This window comes from Canis lupus, chromosome 21, assembly GCF_011100685.1.
Source record: "Canis lupus familiaris isolate Mischka breed German Shepherd chromosome 21, alternate assembly UU_Cfam_GSD_1.0, whole genome shotgun sequence".
In the NCBI taxonomy this organism is placed as follows: Eukaryota; Metazoa; Chordata; class Mammalia; order Carnivora; family Canidae; genus Canis; species Canis lupus.
The window spans coordinates 10251107-10269358 of NC_049242.1; the positions used below are offsets into that span (position 1 = coordinate 10251107).

General features: G+C 36.2%; 1 protein-coding gene across 9 annotated transcripts in view; it reads right to left on the minus strand.

Moving 5' to 3' along the window:
• NAALAD2 (N-acetylated alpha-linked acidic dipeptidase 2) overlaps nt 1–18252 on the minus strand; it is a 65210-nt gene that overhangs the window by 7727 nt on the left and 39231 nt on the right. For all 9 annotated transcript variants that reach the window (XM_038568339.1, XM_038568338.1, XM_038568340.1 and 6 more), the window contains 7 exons: nt 15656–15719; nt 14786–14853; nt 12306–12397; nt 10442–10532; nt 8699–8963; nt 6236–6317; nt 5560–5652 (listed from right to left, as the gene is read on the minus strand). In XM_038568339.1, coding sequence (XP_038424267.1) covers nt 5560–5652; nt 6236–6317; nt 8699–8963; nt 10442–10532; nt 12306–12397; nt 14786–14853; nt 15656–15719 — 755 coding nt within the window. The remainder of the gene's footprint in view (nt 1–5559; nt 5653–6235; nt 6318–8698; nt 8964–10441; nt 10533–12305; nt 12398–14785; nt 14854–15655; nt 15720–18252) is intronic.

The window sequence follows — 18252 nt, forward strand, 5'->3', positions numbered from 1 at the left end:
TATCCCATAAATTTTGCCATGTTGTATTTCCATTTTCATTTTTCTAAAGGCATTTTTTTGTCTTTTGATTTCATTGGTTTAGTAGAATAATTTCCACCTATTTGTGAGTATTCCACTTTTCTTCTTGTAATTGATTTCTAGTTTCATACCACTGTGGTCAGAAAAGATGCTGGGTATTTCATTATTTCATTCTTAAATTCATTAAGACTTGTTTTCTGGCATAACATAGGACCTATCCTGGAGAATATTTCACGTGCACTTCAAGAATGTGTATTCTGGTTTTGGATGGAATGTTCTGTATATATCTGTTCGTTTTGTATGGTCTAATGTGTCATTTAAGGCTAATGTCTCCATGGTGGTTTATTTTATTTTATTTTATTTTTTTTTGTCTATAAGCTAGCCATTAAAGTCTCCTCCTATTGTATTGCTATTTCTCTTTCAGTCTGCTAATAATTGATATGTTTAGGTGCTTTTATGTTGGGTGCATAAATACTTACAAATGTCAAATCCTTTTGTTTGACCCTTTTATTGCATAATTTCTTGGCAATGTGTATGTTGTCTTTGGAAAAAATAGAGGTTCTCTGCCCATTTTTTAGTCAATTATTAAGGTGTTTTGAGTGGTATCAATTAGTATTTTAGATATGAACCCCTTATTTGAATATATCATTTGCAAATATCTTCTCCCATTCTGTAGGTTGTCTTGTTATTTGGTTAATGGTTTCCACTATTGCACAAAAGCTTTTTTAGTGTGTTACTCAGTAGTTTATTTTTGCCCAAGGAGGCCTATCCAGAAAATTGATTTGATACTGAGACCCCTGAAATAAATCTAACTTGATCACAGTGAATGATCCTTATATTATTGGATTCAGTTTACTATTTTGTGGAAGATTTTTACATCTCTGCTCATGATTACTGGCTTTAATATTCATAATCATATTTTAATTGCTATAGTCAAGATAACTGTAACAGAAGAGTTGCTGCTCTTGGGTGAGCAAAAGAAAATCATTACTTTTGATGAATCCACACCTGGTGAAGATGCTGTAAAGAATGAACAGTGGATTCAACAGTGGCAACAAAGGTTTAGATTATTACATAAACTTAGGTAAAAAAGCAACAGCATACTTTGAGAGAATTGACTCCAGTATTGAAATAACTTGTACTGTGGATAAAAGTTTATCAAATGGCATTGCATACTACAAAGAAATCTTGTAAATAGAAGAGTCATTCGATAAGACAAAATTCATGGTTGTATTCCTTTAAGAAACTGCCACAGCCACTCCAGCCTTTGGCACCACCACTCTCTGATCAGTCAGCAGTCATTAATGTCAAAGCAAGACCCTCCACCAGCAAAATGATTGCAACTACCTGTAAGCTTAAAAGATGGTTAGCATTTTTAGCAATGAAGTAATTAAAATATGTACTTTGTTTTTAGAAATGCTTTGCACACTCAATAGACTACCATATATAGTATAAACATAATATGTACTAGGAAACCAAAAAGTTCATTTGACTTGCTTTATTGCAGATATCTGACCTAATCCTGCAGTATACCAGAGGTATGCCTATGCAGCTTTTTGGTATGTGGTTACTGGAGCCTTACCTTATGACAATGTATCAATTTAAAGTAGACTTTCATGAATGTTACAGTTTAACTTTGAAGGCATTCTAAAGCTCTCCGTTTTTAAAACTCTTATCTACCCCACCACCGTGTCATTTTGAGGTCACATTTTACTTCCTCTTAATTTTGTGCAACCCTTATTATTGTAGTTATACTTTTACAACTTTCGTCTTAACCTTCATATTATTTAATCCATTACCTTTATTATAATGTTTACTAGTAAAATTTTCACTCTGTTTTCTTGCTACTAATTAGCACCTTTTCTTTGCAGCTTAAAGAACTTCCTTTACCATTTCTTGTAAGGCCAGTTTAGTGGTGATGAATTCCTTTAGCTTTAGTTTGTCTGGAATGCTCTTTCTCCTTCAGTTCTGAGTGTTGTTTCAGGATAGAGTATTCTTGGTTTGGATGTCTTACATAGTCAAAGTGATAAAATCTTGCCAGTCCTTTCTGACCTGCAAGGTTCCTGCTGAAAAATCTGATTAGGTTATGGAGGCTCTTTTGTATATAATAAGCAGTTCTTCACTTGCTTTTAAGATTCCTTGTTTTTGGCATTTTAATTATACTGTGTGTGGCTCTCTTTTGGTTCATTTTATTTGGAATTATCTATCGGCTTCCTGGATCTAGATGATTGTTTCCTTCTCTAGGTTAGGGAAGTTTTCAGCCCCTTTCTCTTCCTGTACTGGAAATGATGTTTTCCTAGAAGCCCCTTAAGCTTTTGGGGTAGTTTTTTTTCCCCCCTCTGCTCTGTTTGGGTGAATTCTAGCCCCTGTCTTCAAGTTCAGTGATCCTTTCTTCTTCATCTAGTCTGCTGTAAACACCTCTAGTATACTTTTCAGTTCAGTTGTGTCCTTCAGCTCTGTAACTTCTATTTGTTATTTTTCAAGCTTCTATGTTCATCCATTCTTCCAAGTTTGGTTAGTATCTTTATGGCCATACTTTGAACTCTTATCAGGTAGATTACTTACCTGTTTCATTAAGATTTTTCTTCTGTGGATTTACCTTTCATTGGAACATATTCCTATGTTTATTTTTTGTACTATGTGTTGGTTTCTGTGCATTAAATGAAACAGTACTTCTAGTGTTGAAGGAGTGGCCTGGTGTAGATGAACCAACCTTGCTTTGTCTCATTTGTATCTCAAACTTTTGTGACTATCCAAGCAGGCTATTTATAATAGGTCCTGGTAGTTGAGGGTTTTCCAAGACCTGTCACTGTACCAAAGGGGAATATCTCAGTCAGGAATTAAATTCAGGGTGATTAAAGTCTGCTGCTTGAGGGTCTGGCTTCCAAAGGATGCAAATGTTTCATATTGTGGGACTGCAAGCATAAGCTGTGGTGGTCACCAGAGCCAAGTGATAAGGAGGTGTCCCTTAGACACAGTAGTAAAAACTGGGCTCCAGATGAGTTATATAAGCTGCATTATGGAATATACCAGCAAGCTGTTGTAAGGAAGAGCCCCAACCTGCATTTCCATAGGCCTTCAGATATAAGCGCCAGATCTGAAGCTTGCCCTTCAGGTTGAAGCTCCAAGGATAAGTAAAATAGCCTTCTTTTACAAAAAGAAGAGGGATACGTGTTTCAGTCTGCTCTGTGCAGTGGCATGGGGGTTACAGCCTGCCAAGCACTGTCTCTCTGGTGGTTTTAGCCTTATGAGGCCCAGCAACATAAGCCCCTTTGGCCCCCGGAGCCAGATGACCACAGGGTATTCTTTGGGTGGCAGCCATAGAAACCAGGGAGTAAGAGCTCCCCTCCAAAAGATGTTGGTGCTCTGGAACAGACAGAGTAGAGCACAAAAGATAGTACCTGCCCTCCAGGTCTCTGGTAAGGTTTACAGTTAATCCTTAGAAGTGTGTTTAATTAGACACCTGCCCCTAAGGCTGTCCATGTTAGTAAACTTAAAGACATCTTTTCACTGGAAGACTGGGCTGCTTGGGTCTTGTTGCCTTTTGCTGTGCCTTAGTGGTTGCTGTTTATGACCTTTTTCTTCATTGGTTTCAGGCCTGTAGAACCTGTAAGCATTGACCTACTGGCCAACAGAGCCAGACAATGTGCCGGTATCCTCTGGCAGAAGCTGTAAAAATCAGGGTATCTGACAAAAGTATAAAATCCTTTTTGGGATATACGCTCAAACTAGGGCATGCCCTATTTGAGGTATGAACCCTTCACTCCTCAAGGGAGAACCTCGGGTTTATGGCACAGTTCTCAGACTCTCTCCTACTCCTCTTTAATATGGCCTTTTTCTTACTTGACAGAAAGGGGTTCAGCTAGTTTTCAGGTCTTTTCAGAGGAAATGGTTCCATATGTAGTTATAGCTTAAGTGTGTCTATGGGAGTTGGTGAGTTTAGGATCTTCTCATACTGCTATCTTGCACTGCCTTGACTTTAGAAAATAGTCTTAATATTCAGGTAATAATTCCAAATATATTTTTAAAATACAGTGTTTTGGAGGGATAATGTAATACATTTAAAAATGTGTTTACTCTTTGATCCTGAAATCCACATACTGATTATATAGATACTAAGACAAATGTTCAAATAGGACACAGGGACATACTAAGGCATGGCAGTACTTTTTCCTAATAGTAAATAATTGGGGGAAAAAATTAAAAACTCAACAAGGACTTTTAAAATTTATATATATATTAATATGCCATACAGAGGAACATTATGTGTCAGATAAGAGCTAAAACTATATATTGACATGGGAAGATCTCTAAGATAAATTGTTATGAAAAAGATGCAAAATAATATATGGTTCTATTGAAATAGAAATGAATAAATATATAGATATATACACACACATGTATTTTCTTTAACAAGAATAGCAAATTGTTGGGAGTGCATTACAGAAGGAGCACAGTCCCTTTTTATCTTATAAGCTTCTATAGAGTGCATTCATTTTGAGAAAAAGAGGTTTTGCTTTTGAATAATAGAGTAATACAAGGAAGAGTGGGTTAATCTGTAAATTTGCTTTCAGCTTTTTGCCATGTAAATACTTAATTGATGTTTATTTGTATTAATAAGTAATGCAAAGTAGTATTATTTATCACTTTATAAAAATAGCCATTTACTGAGTAAATGCCTCTGAGTTAAATCTTCCACATGCCTGCAATGTATATACCTTTGCGGTGAAAACAATTGTAGTCTCCTTTTATAGCTAAGGAGCCTGAGGTTTAGGTAAGTATTTTGCCCAGGTTACTTAGCATGAGCCAGAGCCTGGCTCTAAAACCCTGTGCTTACAATTAAAGGTTAAGGGGCACCTGGGTGGTCCGCAGTAGAGCGTCTGCCTTCAATTCAGGGCATGATCCCACAGTCTGGGATCAAGTCTCGCATCGGGCTCCCTGTATGGAGCCTGCTTCTCCCTCTATGTCTCTGCCTCTCTCTGTATCTCTCATGAAGAAATAAAAAAAAAAAAAAAAGTTTTTTCAGTGTGGCAGCCACCTTCATAAACCTAAATTATTCTATGGAAATAGATCTGGATTTATCGTATTTATTTTGAGGGCTGAACAGGGACAAAGAACATTACAAGGAAAACAATCTCTGAAGAAAACTTTGTTAACACAGACCTTACTAAAGATGGGGTGGACTTCCTCGTGAGGTAGTAAACTTCCTATCACTGGAAGATTCAGAGGCTGGATAGCTACTTATCTCAGATGATACAGAAAAGATTAACAGAAGGTTGACCTACCTAAGTCATAAGATTCCCTTTAAGATTCTATAACTTTTAGATTTTCTTACACAGAATTATTTTTCAACTACCATTTTTCATTTACAGCAAAACATGAATTTTTCTGATACAACTTTTAGTATTATAAACAATCTAGCCCATATTCCTCTCAGCATACATCTTCACCTTCGATTTATCTAATGACAAAGAGTTTAAACCACACAGGTTTTGGTCAAGTATTTAATGTCCTTTAGAGAAATAGGTGTTGCTTCCTTACCTGTAGAACCGCCTCCCTGGTAAACCAAGAGGATCAATGAATGCTCTCTCCAGGAGCATCAATTGGTCATTCATGATTCGCACTGCAATAGGACTTTGAAAATAAGAAACAGATAAGTAAAAAAAAAAAAAAAAAAAAAAGAAACAGATAAGTATAACCCTTCCCAGGGAACTAGATTTTAAAATAATACAGGATGAAGCATGGAAAAATAAACTTCTAAAATCAATATTGAGAAAATGCACATTAACAGTAATGCTTTTATGCATAGAATACATATAATAATGGGCATCTTTCTATTATAATAAGACAGACCTATTGGAAATGATTTGTTTTTCAAGACCACAGAAAGATATTATTTCTCCCTAAGAAGAGAGCCTGGCCTGCAAAAAAGGCAGATTGGGTGTACCATCAAGTTCTTGATAAGCCATTTAGTTACAGTGAATAAAGGCTGAACAACAAATGAAGGAAAGTTGCAGTGGTTTGCAAGAAGAGTAGGAGATAGTTTTACATCAGGGGCAGGGAATCCCCTTTCACACTTGAAATTTGCCAACTCTTTTTGGGCATAAGTTCTCTGGGCTTTCCTACAACCCAAGGGGGGAGAGAAGCCTCTCAAAATGAAGGATACATCTTTCTGCCAATATGGGTGGTGGAAAGCTTATTCTAATTTGAAACTTACTTATTAAGATCAACTTGTCTAAGTCTTCTATGAAAATCTGAAGCAGCATCTGAGAAGTTCTTCACAGCAGAAAATAAAGAATCTTTTTTAAAAATAGAAAAGTGGAAGGTAAATTACTAATTGCTTATTTCCTGCCCTCCCCATTCCAGGTTTATATGATTAAGTAGATACTGAAACAAAATAGAAAATGTCTACATTGGTGTTTCAGGAAAGAACTTTTAAGAGTCTAGGACATAAATCTTTTAACTCATGATTTACCAGAAATGCATCGTTCATGTACTCATTTAATATATATTTATTGGTACAACTTATATATATACTAGATACTAGGTACAGCTATCTATGAGCTATATTTCTACAGTTAATACAGGCTAAAGTTAATCCCTCTTTGTAAAGAGTGCATGTAAGGTCATGTTTAAAGGCAACCTGTGACAAGCCAGCATATGTGGACTCAGAAATAGGATCTGGTTTCATGTGGGAAAGCTTTTTCCTTAGTGTACAAAAATTCTAAGGAAAGTGAGAAGGTTCTCAGTGTATTTTTTTATTAAAACCACCTATTTATCATTTTCCATCTTTTCTAAATGGAACATTAACAAATTACTAATTTCCTTCTTTTCATTAATCCTGGGATGCAAGGGATACAATATTCATTTTACAGATAAAGCACTGTACTTCTAGACACAGGACTTCTGATAGATCACACAGCTAGTAAATAGTGTATTCAGTATAAAAGAGTAGTCCTTTTTTTTCTCCTAGACAACCGTTAAGCTCTCACTATATTTATTGCTGTTTTTAGAACCATATACCAAATAATATAGTAATAGATATTATGGAGGCTAAAGTGTTGAAGGGATTTTAAATTTTCCAGTGAACCACAATGAGTCCAGATGGATAAATGAAATGTATTCCTGGTATTCACACAGATGAATGATAACTTCAGCATAAGCATTTTCAGTAGAGTAGTAGGAAGACCGTGCACTGGAATGGTAGAAGGAAGAAAACTAGAAACAGGAAGTGTCTGGATGGATTATATATCCATCCCATCCATCACCCCTTTATTAAAACATTTTCTCAGGTACTGTTTTTGCCTGGCACTAAATGAAGAATTTTGATTGGGAATGAAGTATGACACATTAGGTAGAAGAAATGTTTATAAGATAGAAAATTATAAGAGTGGTTAATGCAGATGGAGTATCACCAATGAGATGGAGAGTTTGACAATATGGGGGAGGAGGAGTTAGGTATCAAGAGAGACTAGGTTAATTAACCTGTGTAAACAGTCCCTCCACTTAGTGTGCTTTCTCAGTTGGATGCTGACTTCAATTGATAAAAAGTAATTAACCAAAAGAAAATCAGGGCATCTAGGAAGGAATTCAATGCTGGATAGCCATAGAACTATGAATGTCCCTAGTGCTGTGGGCTCTCCTTATTTCTCCCATTTAATTTCTCTTCACTTGCCCCAGCATTACAAAGATTCTCCAATTGAAATAAACACAATTTCCTAAATTTTCTTTGCATCATTTTATCTAGATCTTAGTACCTGTTGCTCATCATAACTTTGAAGATGACTAATTTGGATGTGGTAATATTCAAAAGCCATTACTGATTACTCTGTACTTCCTCTTTGTGTTCCTATAGTATTCTCTGTATATGACTAGAACAACTTGTCCTGGCATTTGGTCATCTCCCTCACATGAGATTCTGTACGTTTTGAGGACAATAACTTATTTTACACATCCTTATATCCTCCCAAGAAATAACACATCATAACTTGTAGATGGTAGACACTGAATACATATTTGATAATTTTGGTATATACTAAGAATGTATTTCCAGATTTTAAAAAAATGGTTACAATAAAGCCCTACTAGTGGGTAACATTCATGAGCGTAAGTGCTGGCACCATTGTTTCTATATATTAACCAACTGCATCACCCACAGCAGTCTTGGAAACAGGTTATATTTTCACTGGTAAGAAAACTGATAAGAAAGAAAGGGATCAGGTACCTTTCCCAACATCACACGGTGATTAAATACTAGTTAGAGCCAAGATTTGAACTGGGTAACTATTTCCAGACTCAGTGCTACAGCACTACACATCACTACACTACATCCCTGCTTTGTAGGAGGCAGATAGTATAAAACAGTAATTACAAAATGAAAGAATGCTTGAAGCCATGTAGAAAATAATCATGTAGGAAAATATATACAATAATGATAATTACATAGTGCAATTGGTTTTGTTTTCCCATCTTTGTGTAGTATTGTATTTTTAGCATATTAACAGTAAAAATATTTTTAAAGGCAGCAATAAAGGGAAAATCTTTACCAACCCAATGTTTGTAGCACTAACTTAGCAAAACACCGGGTTATATTCTAGGATGAGTATATACAGTGATGACAAGAGGAGACCGTATCTTAAAGCTCTAACTTGAAGATTATAAAATACCCAGCCATTCTTACCAAATGATACTCCATGGTCTCTTAATTGCTGGTCATGTTTCTTAGATAAATTGTAGATACTTGTTGCATAGTTTTTCAAAGCTTTTGCATAATCTTCAATATTGAAAGGAATGATTTTAGAGTCTGCGAGCTCATAAACCAGTGCTGCCCGTAACTGAGCCACAGAGAGCTGTTTTTTAAATGTAGGGTCATAAAAATTCTCTACTAATTCAAACGTCTCATAAATCGTATGGTATACCGGGTAGCTGCTGTACTTTTCTGTTTTCTGAGAGGGGAGAAAAATGGCAGGTATTAAATATAGACAAACATCAAATACTCAAAGGATTGATGTAATCATAAGTGCAGAAAAAGATAATACTAAGTGGCACCCTGAGTTTTACCACGATGAAGCAAAAAAAAAAAAAAAAAGTTGAAATCTAACTATAACACTATCACCAGCTTAAAATTTAACTGCTTTATAATTCATGTAATCATTCAAAATACTCCCTGAAAGTTGTCTTTATTTCTGATAACTGAAATTAAGGAGTACATCCTCAAATTGCATATTAACACAGTTTAAAATTATCAATTGGATATGAAAGGTTCTGGGTGGCTAAGATCTGTACAGTTGAGGAATTCAGTATCTAAGCACTTTCTCTGCCTTTCCCAACAGTATAACCAAATGCCATTTACCCTTTATTACATAATTATGGGCTACCATTATAAATCATTACAAAGGGGTATTTTATATAAATATTTTTTGACTTTTTAGGGCTGCCTTTCCTAAATTTAGTTTTTGTCTGTTACTTTGCTCTAAGATTAACATTTTTTTTTTTTTTTTGCTTTTAGTATCACTAAAAGGAATCCCGTTTCAGTCTCTTAATACTCTTTTAATCCACAAGGTCTTAGAAACTAGATAACTTTGTTCAGATTGATGACAGAATGTAAAAGAGTTTAATGAGTATTATACAGATTAATGCACTTGTTTTGGGTTACTTTGGAGCTGTTTTGGCTTTCGTTTCTGTCCGTCATATTCTGGATAGTCAAATTTGCAAGGGGTATGTATTATAGTCAAGCAAGATATTGGGGTTTTGCGATTATGATTTGAAAATTACTAAAATCTGACAAATCTGAGTTTACTGATGTAATCTTCAGTTTGGTTTATCACATAATTTATAACATAGCAGCCATGGTATATGTTGGCATATCCTACGACCAGTATATCATCAATGTGTCTGAATAACAATGGTACAAAGTAGTGCAGAACAGAAATGAGAATCAACTTAAAAATTAGGAGGAACTTGTTTTATTCCCTGCTCCTCAAGAGCCCTGGACTCAGATGACAGGCAGGATGGGAATGTGAAGAGGGGCCATGGACAGTAAAGACTCTTGGCCTGGCATCCCCTGTAACGAAAATAGGTTTTTCACCTGCACATTTTCCTCAGGAAAAGGTGAGAAGGATGAGATTTTCCAACAAAAGCCTGTACAGAAAAAGGCTACAAACTACTTACTTGGTTCTGATAACCAGCCAAGTCCCTGGCATTACTCTGTCAGCTACCATCACTTCACTGAATAATCCTACAGGGAAAATTCATAGAATAACCCAAATTAATTCCTAGTCCATCTACAAAGGGACATGAAGTCAGCCTTTATCCCTGGAATTCTTCTGGGCCATGTGACCTGGTGCCCAAAACTAAACTGTTTAAAATTCCTAACAAAAAGTTGGATAAAGTGCTTTGTATCCAAAATAATAAAACGGCTTACCCTATTCTTAGTGTAACGGGCTCTGCCTGAAGCAATTCCAAGTCTCTGAAAATAAGCTTCAAAATCACTTCCAGATCCAAGTTTGTTGATTCTAGATGTAGGATATAAATATATACACAGATGGGAGAAATAAATACATAAAAAAATTAGGAACTTAAATAAATGCAACAATGAATCCAAGCAAAGAACTGCATAGCACATTTACAAGAATTAGTAGAAGGTACAGCATTCCAGGATACTTTACTATCATGTCCTAGAAACTGGTGTGATAAACCTGTAATTCTGCATTGAGTGCAACCAGAGTTGAACACTGCCAAAGACAGCAACCTAGTGACTATAGTCGAATATTTCCAGCATTTTATGGCATTTATTTAGAGAGAAAAATAAGATTTGGTCACTACCCTCCAAGAACAATATTAAGAAAACTGCCATGATAAAATATATTTAAAAGAAAATAAATATATTTAACATCATGAGGAATCTAAATGCGCCCTATTTAGAAATTCAATTACAATATAGGGAATAGAAGGGAAGGGAGAAGAAATGGGTAGGAAATATCAGAAAAGGAGACAGAACATGAAGACTCCTAACTCTGGGAAACGAACTAGGGGTGCTGGAAGGGGAGGAGTGTGGGGGGTGGGGGTGACTGGGTGACGAGCAATGAGGGGGGCACTTGACGGGATGAGCACTGGGTGTTATTCTGTATGTTGGCAAATTGAACACCAATAAAAAGTAAATTTATTATTTAAAAAAAAGCAATATAGTTCTTTACATTTACTAAAGAAACGACTACACATTTTTATATACATATGTAATGAAAATTCTTAATAGTAAAGCAGAATATAAAACTACATATGCATTAGGAACAGAACTATATACTTCTAAACTATTATGTGTTTGAGATTTAGACCCTGGATTTTTTTTTTTTTAAGGCTTTATTTACTTATTTGAAAGACAGAGGGAACACAATTGTCAGGGAGGGGCAGAAGGAGAGGGAGAAGCAGACCCCCTGTTGAGCAGAGAGCTAAAGTGGCTTGATCCCAGGACCATGACCTGAGCCAAAGGCACATGCTTAACCAGCTGAGCCGCTCAGGTGCCCCTGACCTTGGATGTTTTTTAAAAGTTTTTCTTCTACTCCAGTATTTTTTTTTTTTAATAAGCATGTGAAATTTTTATAGTGGAAACACAAACCTTCACAAGACTTATTTGGAATATGGAATAAAGTTATAAACTCCTACCATCATCTGCTAGTTTTTAGAGATAGTATTGCAGGAGAAAAAAAAATTCAAGAAAACTGCTGTTGTATGAATAAGAAGTAAAAAACTAATAGTATTCTAAATTGATTACAGGTAGGAGTGCCTGGGTGGCTCAGTCGGTTAAGGATCTGCCTTCGGCTCAGGTCATGATCTCAGGTCAGATCTCCCCTCAGCAAGAAGTCTGCTTCTCCCTCCCCCTTTCTCCAACCTCCCCTTAAATATTTTTTAAAATAAATTGATTACACGTAAAAGCACAATTTGGTTTATATAATGCCCCTTAGGTTTAGAAGAAGATAATCCACTTTTTGACATCATTATCATCATTTGGAGTTAATACATCTAATATCTGAAATTTAATGCAAAAATGCAAAATAATACCTGTTAATGTGACGTAATTTTGACAAAATCTGCAAAACTGGAATCTATTATAGATTCTAAGACTTGGCTATTCTGTCTGATTAGCAAATCAAAGGCTACAAAGAGGGATTCTGTGGGATTATCTTTCCTCTACTCTGACTGTTGACACATCTGAGAATTGCATGTCTGGAGAAACAAGGGGCAAAGAGTTCATAATTTGTCCTATGGTAGAAAGCATACAAGTAATTTACCTAGGAAAATTTGTATTTTCAGATGAAGGATCCTTTTCCAACCAGCTTTCATAAAGAGATTTACTCTCAAAACCATCATCTGGGCTAGAGATCTGGAAAGAAAAACATTGTGAATTAGAGGCAGAAGCAACTAAACTTATGCCAAAAATGAAGCCATATGTGATCAATTTCTAGTTATATGGATGTGTGTCATGTTCTTAATAGAAAAACAAAAGCAAATGACAAGGAAAAAAATCCAACCAAATTCTCGTTCAATTTTGTTGCCTGCCTAATGTAATTTTGCCATGTACTTGGGGTAAAATTTCCTGCTTCTTTTGGTAAACTTTACGAGAGTTTCAGATTTTTAACAAATGTCATCACTTTGATTTCTGGCAGCTTAGATTTCTTTTAGTAGCAAGTCAAACTTTGGGTAGATGATTTACTTTAGTAAATTGCTTTTGTTCAAGAAGACCTGTAAGAAGAGGCCTCAGGGTAACATACATGGGTGAAGAAGCTGAGCTTGAAATTGGCAACGTAAGTCCTGGTTTGGTAAGGCAGGTGGGTGAAGGAAGAACTGCTATTTTAGAAAGTCAAATTATATTTAAACAGAGTTGGAATTTGATGCATTTTAAAAGCTTGCATAATGTCATATTCCTATTTAGAAATTTTAAGAGCTTCTATGAATACATGAACCTCTGTACCCTCATTAAAAGTATGCCCATAAACATACTTTTCTTTTTCCACTCTAAGAAAAGCAGGGCCACGTGGTGGAAAAACTGTAGACTACAAAAGCTAACATCTATTTTAGATTCGTATTATCACACAGCCTGAAATTTGGTTATAGATCTGCTTTGTTCAAAAAAAAAAAAAAAAAAAAAAGGAAACAAAAAAAAAGGCATACTGTACTTATGCAGCTCTGAAAGCATTATAACCTTTGGTGTACTGCTTCCCTTCTTTAAACCCTAGTTTTCTGAGGCACTGGGTAGCTCAGTGGTTGAGCATCTGCCTTGGCTCAGGTCATGATCCCAGGGTCCTGCAGGGAGCCTGCTTCTCCCGTGGCCTACATCTCTGCCTCTCTCTCTCTCTCTCTCTCATGAATAAATAAAGTCTTTTAAAAAGCAAAACAAAACAGAAAACCCTAGTTTTCTCACACTGCAGAAGTGGGGATAGTAGTCCCCATCTGAACATAAACATCAATTCCTCTGATATTTTCTTTGGCCTTCTACAAAGTTGGTTGTTGCCTCATCACTGCATAGGAGGCCCTCAGCTTGGAAACAGTCCTGACACTCTAGTCATCCCCTTGCCCACCAGCATGTTGCAGCTTTGGAGATGTTTTGTTCATTTCCAGCCAAATCACTGGGTTCTATCCTACTCTGTTCCTGACAACTTGCAATAGCTGAGAACCTGCTCCAACTCACACATCCTGCTTATTAGATTGAATCCTTGAAAAATCCTTTCATTTTCTGGAATCACCATCTCAGTCTAGCACTAACCAGAATGGTGTCCCTTCAGCCTACTTCACATTGTAATGTGATACCTACTTCAAAGAAATATTTTTGTAATTAAAATCTATAATGAACAATTTAAATGAAGTTCACAGATGTTGAAGGATTATGTAATTTTTAGAGTACAAAATTCAGAGTATTTTTTATCAGTAATATTTACAAAATTCCTGAATGATTAAGTAGAATTATCTCCATTTTGCTGTTAGAGTCGCTACAGCTTAATCTATTCAGTACGCTGGTACAGAGTGATCTTTCTAATGAACAAATATGAAATGTATAATCTTGTTAAAGATTTTTTAAGTTCTCCATCACCAGATTTCTGAATTTGTCCTACTTGTCAGGCTCCATTTCTTACCATCTTTCCACCAACACCTTATGCTTATAGTCTCTTTCAGATCTCCACATCTGTTTTAGGTACTGTGTTCCATGCTGAGAATGCCTTCTCTCTTACTTTCACATACTTCCATTTTACAGCCCAAGCACTAATTCTGTAAACCTCTTCTGATGCTTCCCCAGCTATCCCAGGATTTCAGATTCTCTATCCCATAACTATTTTCCATTGTTTGTAGTATCCAATATTCTACTGAAGTGTAATTCCTCACTTAGAAGTGTATATCCTCTCTAGATTACTAAGTATTTGGATTCCGTGACTTTGTCTTTTTATCACTGTTACTGCTAGAATTCACATTAGAGGGCCCTGAACCCAAGGCTTTTTCCACTTCAGCTCACTGAAAATACCTCTACCACATGAAACTGTATACCCTATGCATGACAAAAGTGCACACAATTATTAACAGCTGCTATTAGAAGACACTAGTAATACTATTTTTATAGTTAGGACATTTAAATAGTGTATTAAAGATTTTGTTCTGACTTGGTATTTATACAGATCAGCTTTGAATTTTTAAGGTACAGTTTACACATCATACCACTAATTAATAAAACAGGTGTTATTCACTTATCCATTCATCAGAAAACATTAAGACATCTATGTACCTCTTTTGTCAGTTTATATACCAATTGGTAAAGAAGGGGTGTACAGTCAACTCTGAGAGTATAATTGCCTGAAAAAATAAAATACAGTGATTTTAATACTTCCAAATGAAATTCCAATGTCTAATTCTATTGTTAATTGTAAACAAGATATAATAGATTTGAAATTGGAGGCATCATTTCCAAGGAATTAGAACAGAGTAGAAATAGTTCTTTAGGAGCAAGAGATGCTGCAGGGTATATTTCAGACACAGGTATAGGAAGACTTTGCTAAGGCAGCAGGTCCCATAGTAATCATAACATCATTCTTAAGGTAGTATCTCTTACGGGGACTTTGGCAAAGGATGTGGTAAACTATATCATTCATTCCTTACTTAATTCAACAGTATCAAGACATGAGAGTAGAGCATTTCAGTAACTTTATAAGTATGCTCTGAAATTTACCTAGACCTCATCATACAATGAAAGCCTAGAGACACAAATGTCCCATGTCAGGTTCCTAGGGAAGTCTATAGTTGTGCTTATCTCAAATTGTTCCAATACATAAAGGAAATATTTCTACATGGAATATTTTGTAAAATATTCTGAAATATTTTAGCCTAATTCCTTTAATATCACCACAGGAAAAATATGGTTAATACTAGTGGAGTTTTAGGTAGTAATTCAAGATAGGCAAATGGCAAATATACTAAAGAAATTAAGATCAATAGTTTAGTTATGAATCATAAATTGATTCATTTGAATCATAATTTTCTCTGGCAAAATGGAACATGAAGGTATCACGGAGGAATTTCATAGAAAAATAAGTTTACAAGTTACAATTTGCAGACTTAAAAGATGATATGCTTTTTAATAATCTGAAAGAAAATTTACCTTCTATAGATGAATCTGAGTTGATATAAGCAATGCTTCTCTCCTGGAGTGTTTTTACATTCTCCTACAGTTGAAGCAAAGTTGTTACTTAATTCACAATATTTACAATTGTGGAAATGTTAAAAAAAAAAAAAAAAAAGAAAAGAAAATTAATGCCTAGGTCTTTGACTATAATTTCTAAGGAAATGCAGATATCTGGCTGATTGACAACATTAATGCAATTAAAATAAGGAAAATACCAGGTAGCTACTGTTTGCAGGAATTGTCAGAAGTATTTTCAAAGTGTGGTTCCTTGATTACTTGGCATTAGGATATAAAGTGCTGAGGCTCCCCGATTCTGGGCCCCCCTGCAGACCTACTGAGGAAGAATTTCTGATCAGGGAATCTATTTTCTACAAAGTATCTCTGGAAATCGTTACACACACTGAAGTTTAAGAGATCTACTGAGGCTGGATAACGAAGTAAAATTTTAAAAGTGAGAATCCCACTTACCTATTTTTAAAAGAGATATGAAGAAAAAATTTTAAAAAGGATAGGAAAACCACAGAGAAGAAAAGACATTTCAATAATCTCTCTCCCTCCTCTCCTCCCCTCCCTCTCACTTTAACACACACATACACAAACAGACACACAAAATAATACCACCACATTGATGAAAATATGCTGAAGGAGCCTTTTTACTTCTAACTTGCTACCTCATAAGAACATGCTATCATAGGAGGCAGTCCAAGATAGAAGCATAGAAATAGCCTGAACTCAGTTCCTGGACACACCAAAATCTATACCTACATATACCTTCCTATATGAAGAGGAACTAAGGGCTGACCGAACAGCTTCTGCACAACAAAGAATAGGACCACATAAAGGAACAGGAGAGACACGGTAACCTTGGTAACAACCACCCCTCAGGGAGGATATCACTGAGGGGCCCATGTGCAGACTTATCCACCCTGGGGCACTGAAAAACAAAACAAAAATTGTAGTTTAAAGGGAAACTAGACTATTAAGTGAAGGAAATTCATTTTATTAATAACTCTAGAATGTCTGCCAAGTGGTAGAACTGCTGAACTCTCCAGGATCAGAGGTATTCAGGCCCCTAACCTAATGCCAGCTCCAATTGCCCATCAAGGTGACCCAGGTGACAAAGCACCCTCATCTTACCTAAGCCTGGTCTCATGCCATCTCCAGCCATCCCACCAAAGCAGCCCAAAAACCCCTGGCCTGAGCCTATTCCATTTCAGCTGTCCCTCCAGAGTGACCATGGTGCCAAGCACTCCAGGAACGCCTACGCCTGGATTACACTTGCTTCAGTTGTAACTGACCTGACAGAGTGCTTCTATGCAGAGTGCCCCAGCTAACACCTATCCAGCACCAGCCAGCTAGCCAAAACCACCAAGTACACAGCTTACACAGGGGACATTTTTACATATCGCCACTTCAAGACTAGGAGAGGTGGCCATTCCACCTAATTCATAGAAACAAAGAGAAAAATCAGGAGAGAGAGAGGAAGTTCCAAACAAAAGAACAAGACCCAGAAAAAGAACTAAATGAGGATCCCTGGGTGGCGCAGCGGTTTAGCACTTGTCTTTGGCCCAGGGCGCGATCCTGGAGACCCGGGATCGAATCCCACATCGGGCTCCCGGTGCATGGAGCCTGCTTCTCCCTCTGCCTGTGTGTCTGCACCTCTCTCTTCTCTATCATAAATAAATAAAAATTAAAAAAAAAAAAAAGAACTAAATGAAACAGGTAATCCATCTGTTTATAATCCATCTTTGAACTCCTTATAAAGAGTTCAAAGTAATGGTCATTATGATGCTCACCAGACTTGGGAGAAGAGTGGATGAATTTAGTAAGAACTTCAACAAAGAGAAAATCTGAAAAGGAACCCACCAGAACTCAAAAATACTACTAAATGACAGTACTAGAGGGAATCCACAGCACAGTAGAGGAAGCAGAACAGATCAGTGAGCTGCAAGACCGGGAAACCAAGCAACCAAGGTGAACAACAAAAGGAAAAAAAAAAATTAACATTAAATTTATTACTATTTTTAAAGATTTTATTCATGAGAGAGAGAGAGAGAGAGAGAGGCAGCAACATAGGCAGAGGGGAGCCCTCTTGCACTGTTGGTGAGAGTGTAAATTGGTGCAGCCACTATGGAAAAGTGTTGAGGTTCCTCAAAAAATTAAAAATAGAATTAACATATGATCCAGTAATTCTACCATTGAGTATTTACCCAAAGAAACTGAAACACTAATTCAAAAAGATCTATTCATCCCTGTATATATTACAACATTATTTTCAATAGCCAAGATACAGAAGTAATTCAAGTATCCATCAATGGATGAATAAAGATGAGGTATGTGTGTGAGTGTACACTGGATTCCTACTCAGGCATAGAAAGGAATGAAATTTGCTGTTTGTGACAACATACATGGACCTAGAGGATATTATGCTAATTGAAGTCAGAGAAAAATACTGTAGGATTTTACTTATGTAGAATCTAAGACATAAATGAACAAACAAAAGCTCATAAATATAGAGAAGTGGTGGTTGTCAGAAGGGAGGGGAGTAGGAGGATGGCAAAACAGGTGACAGG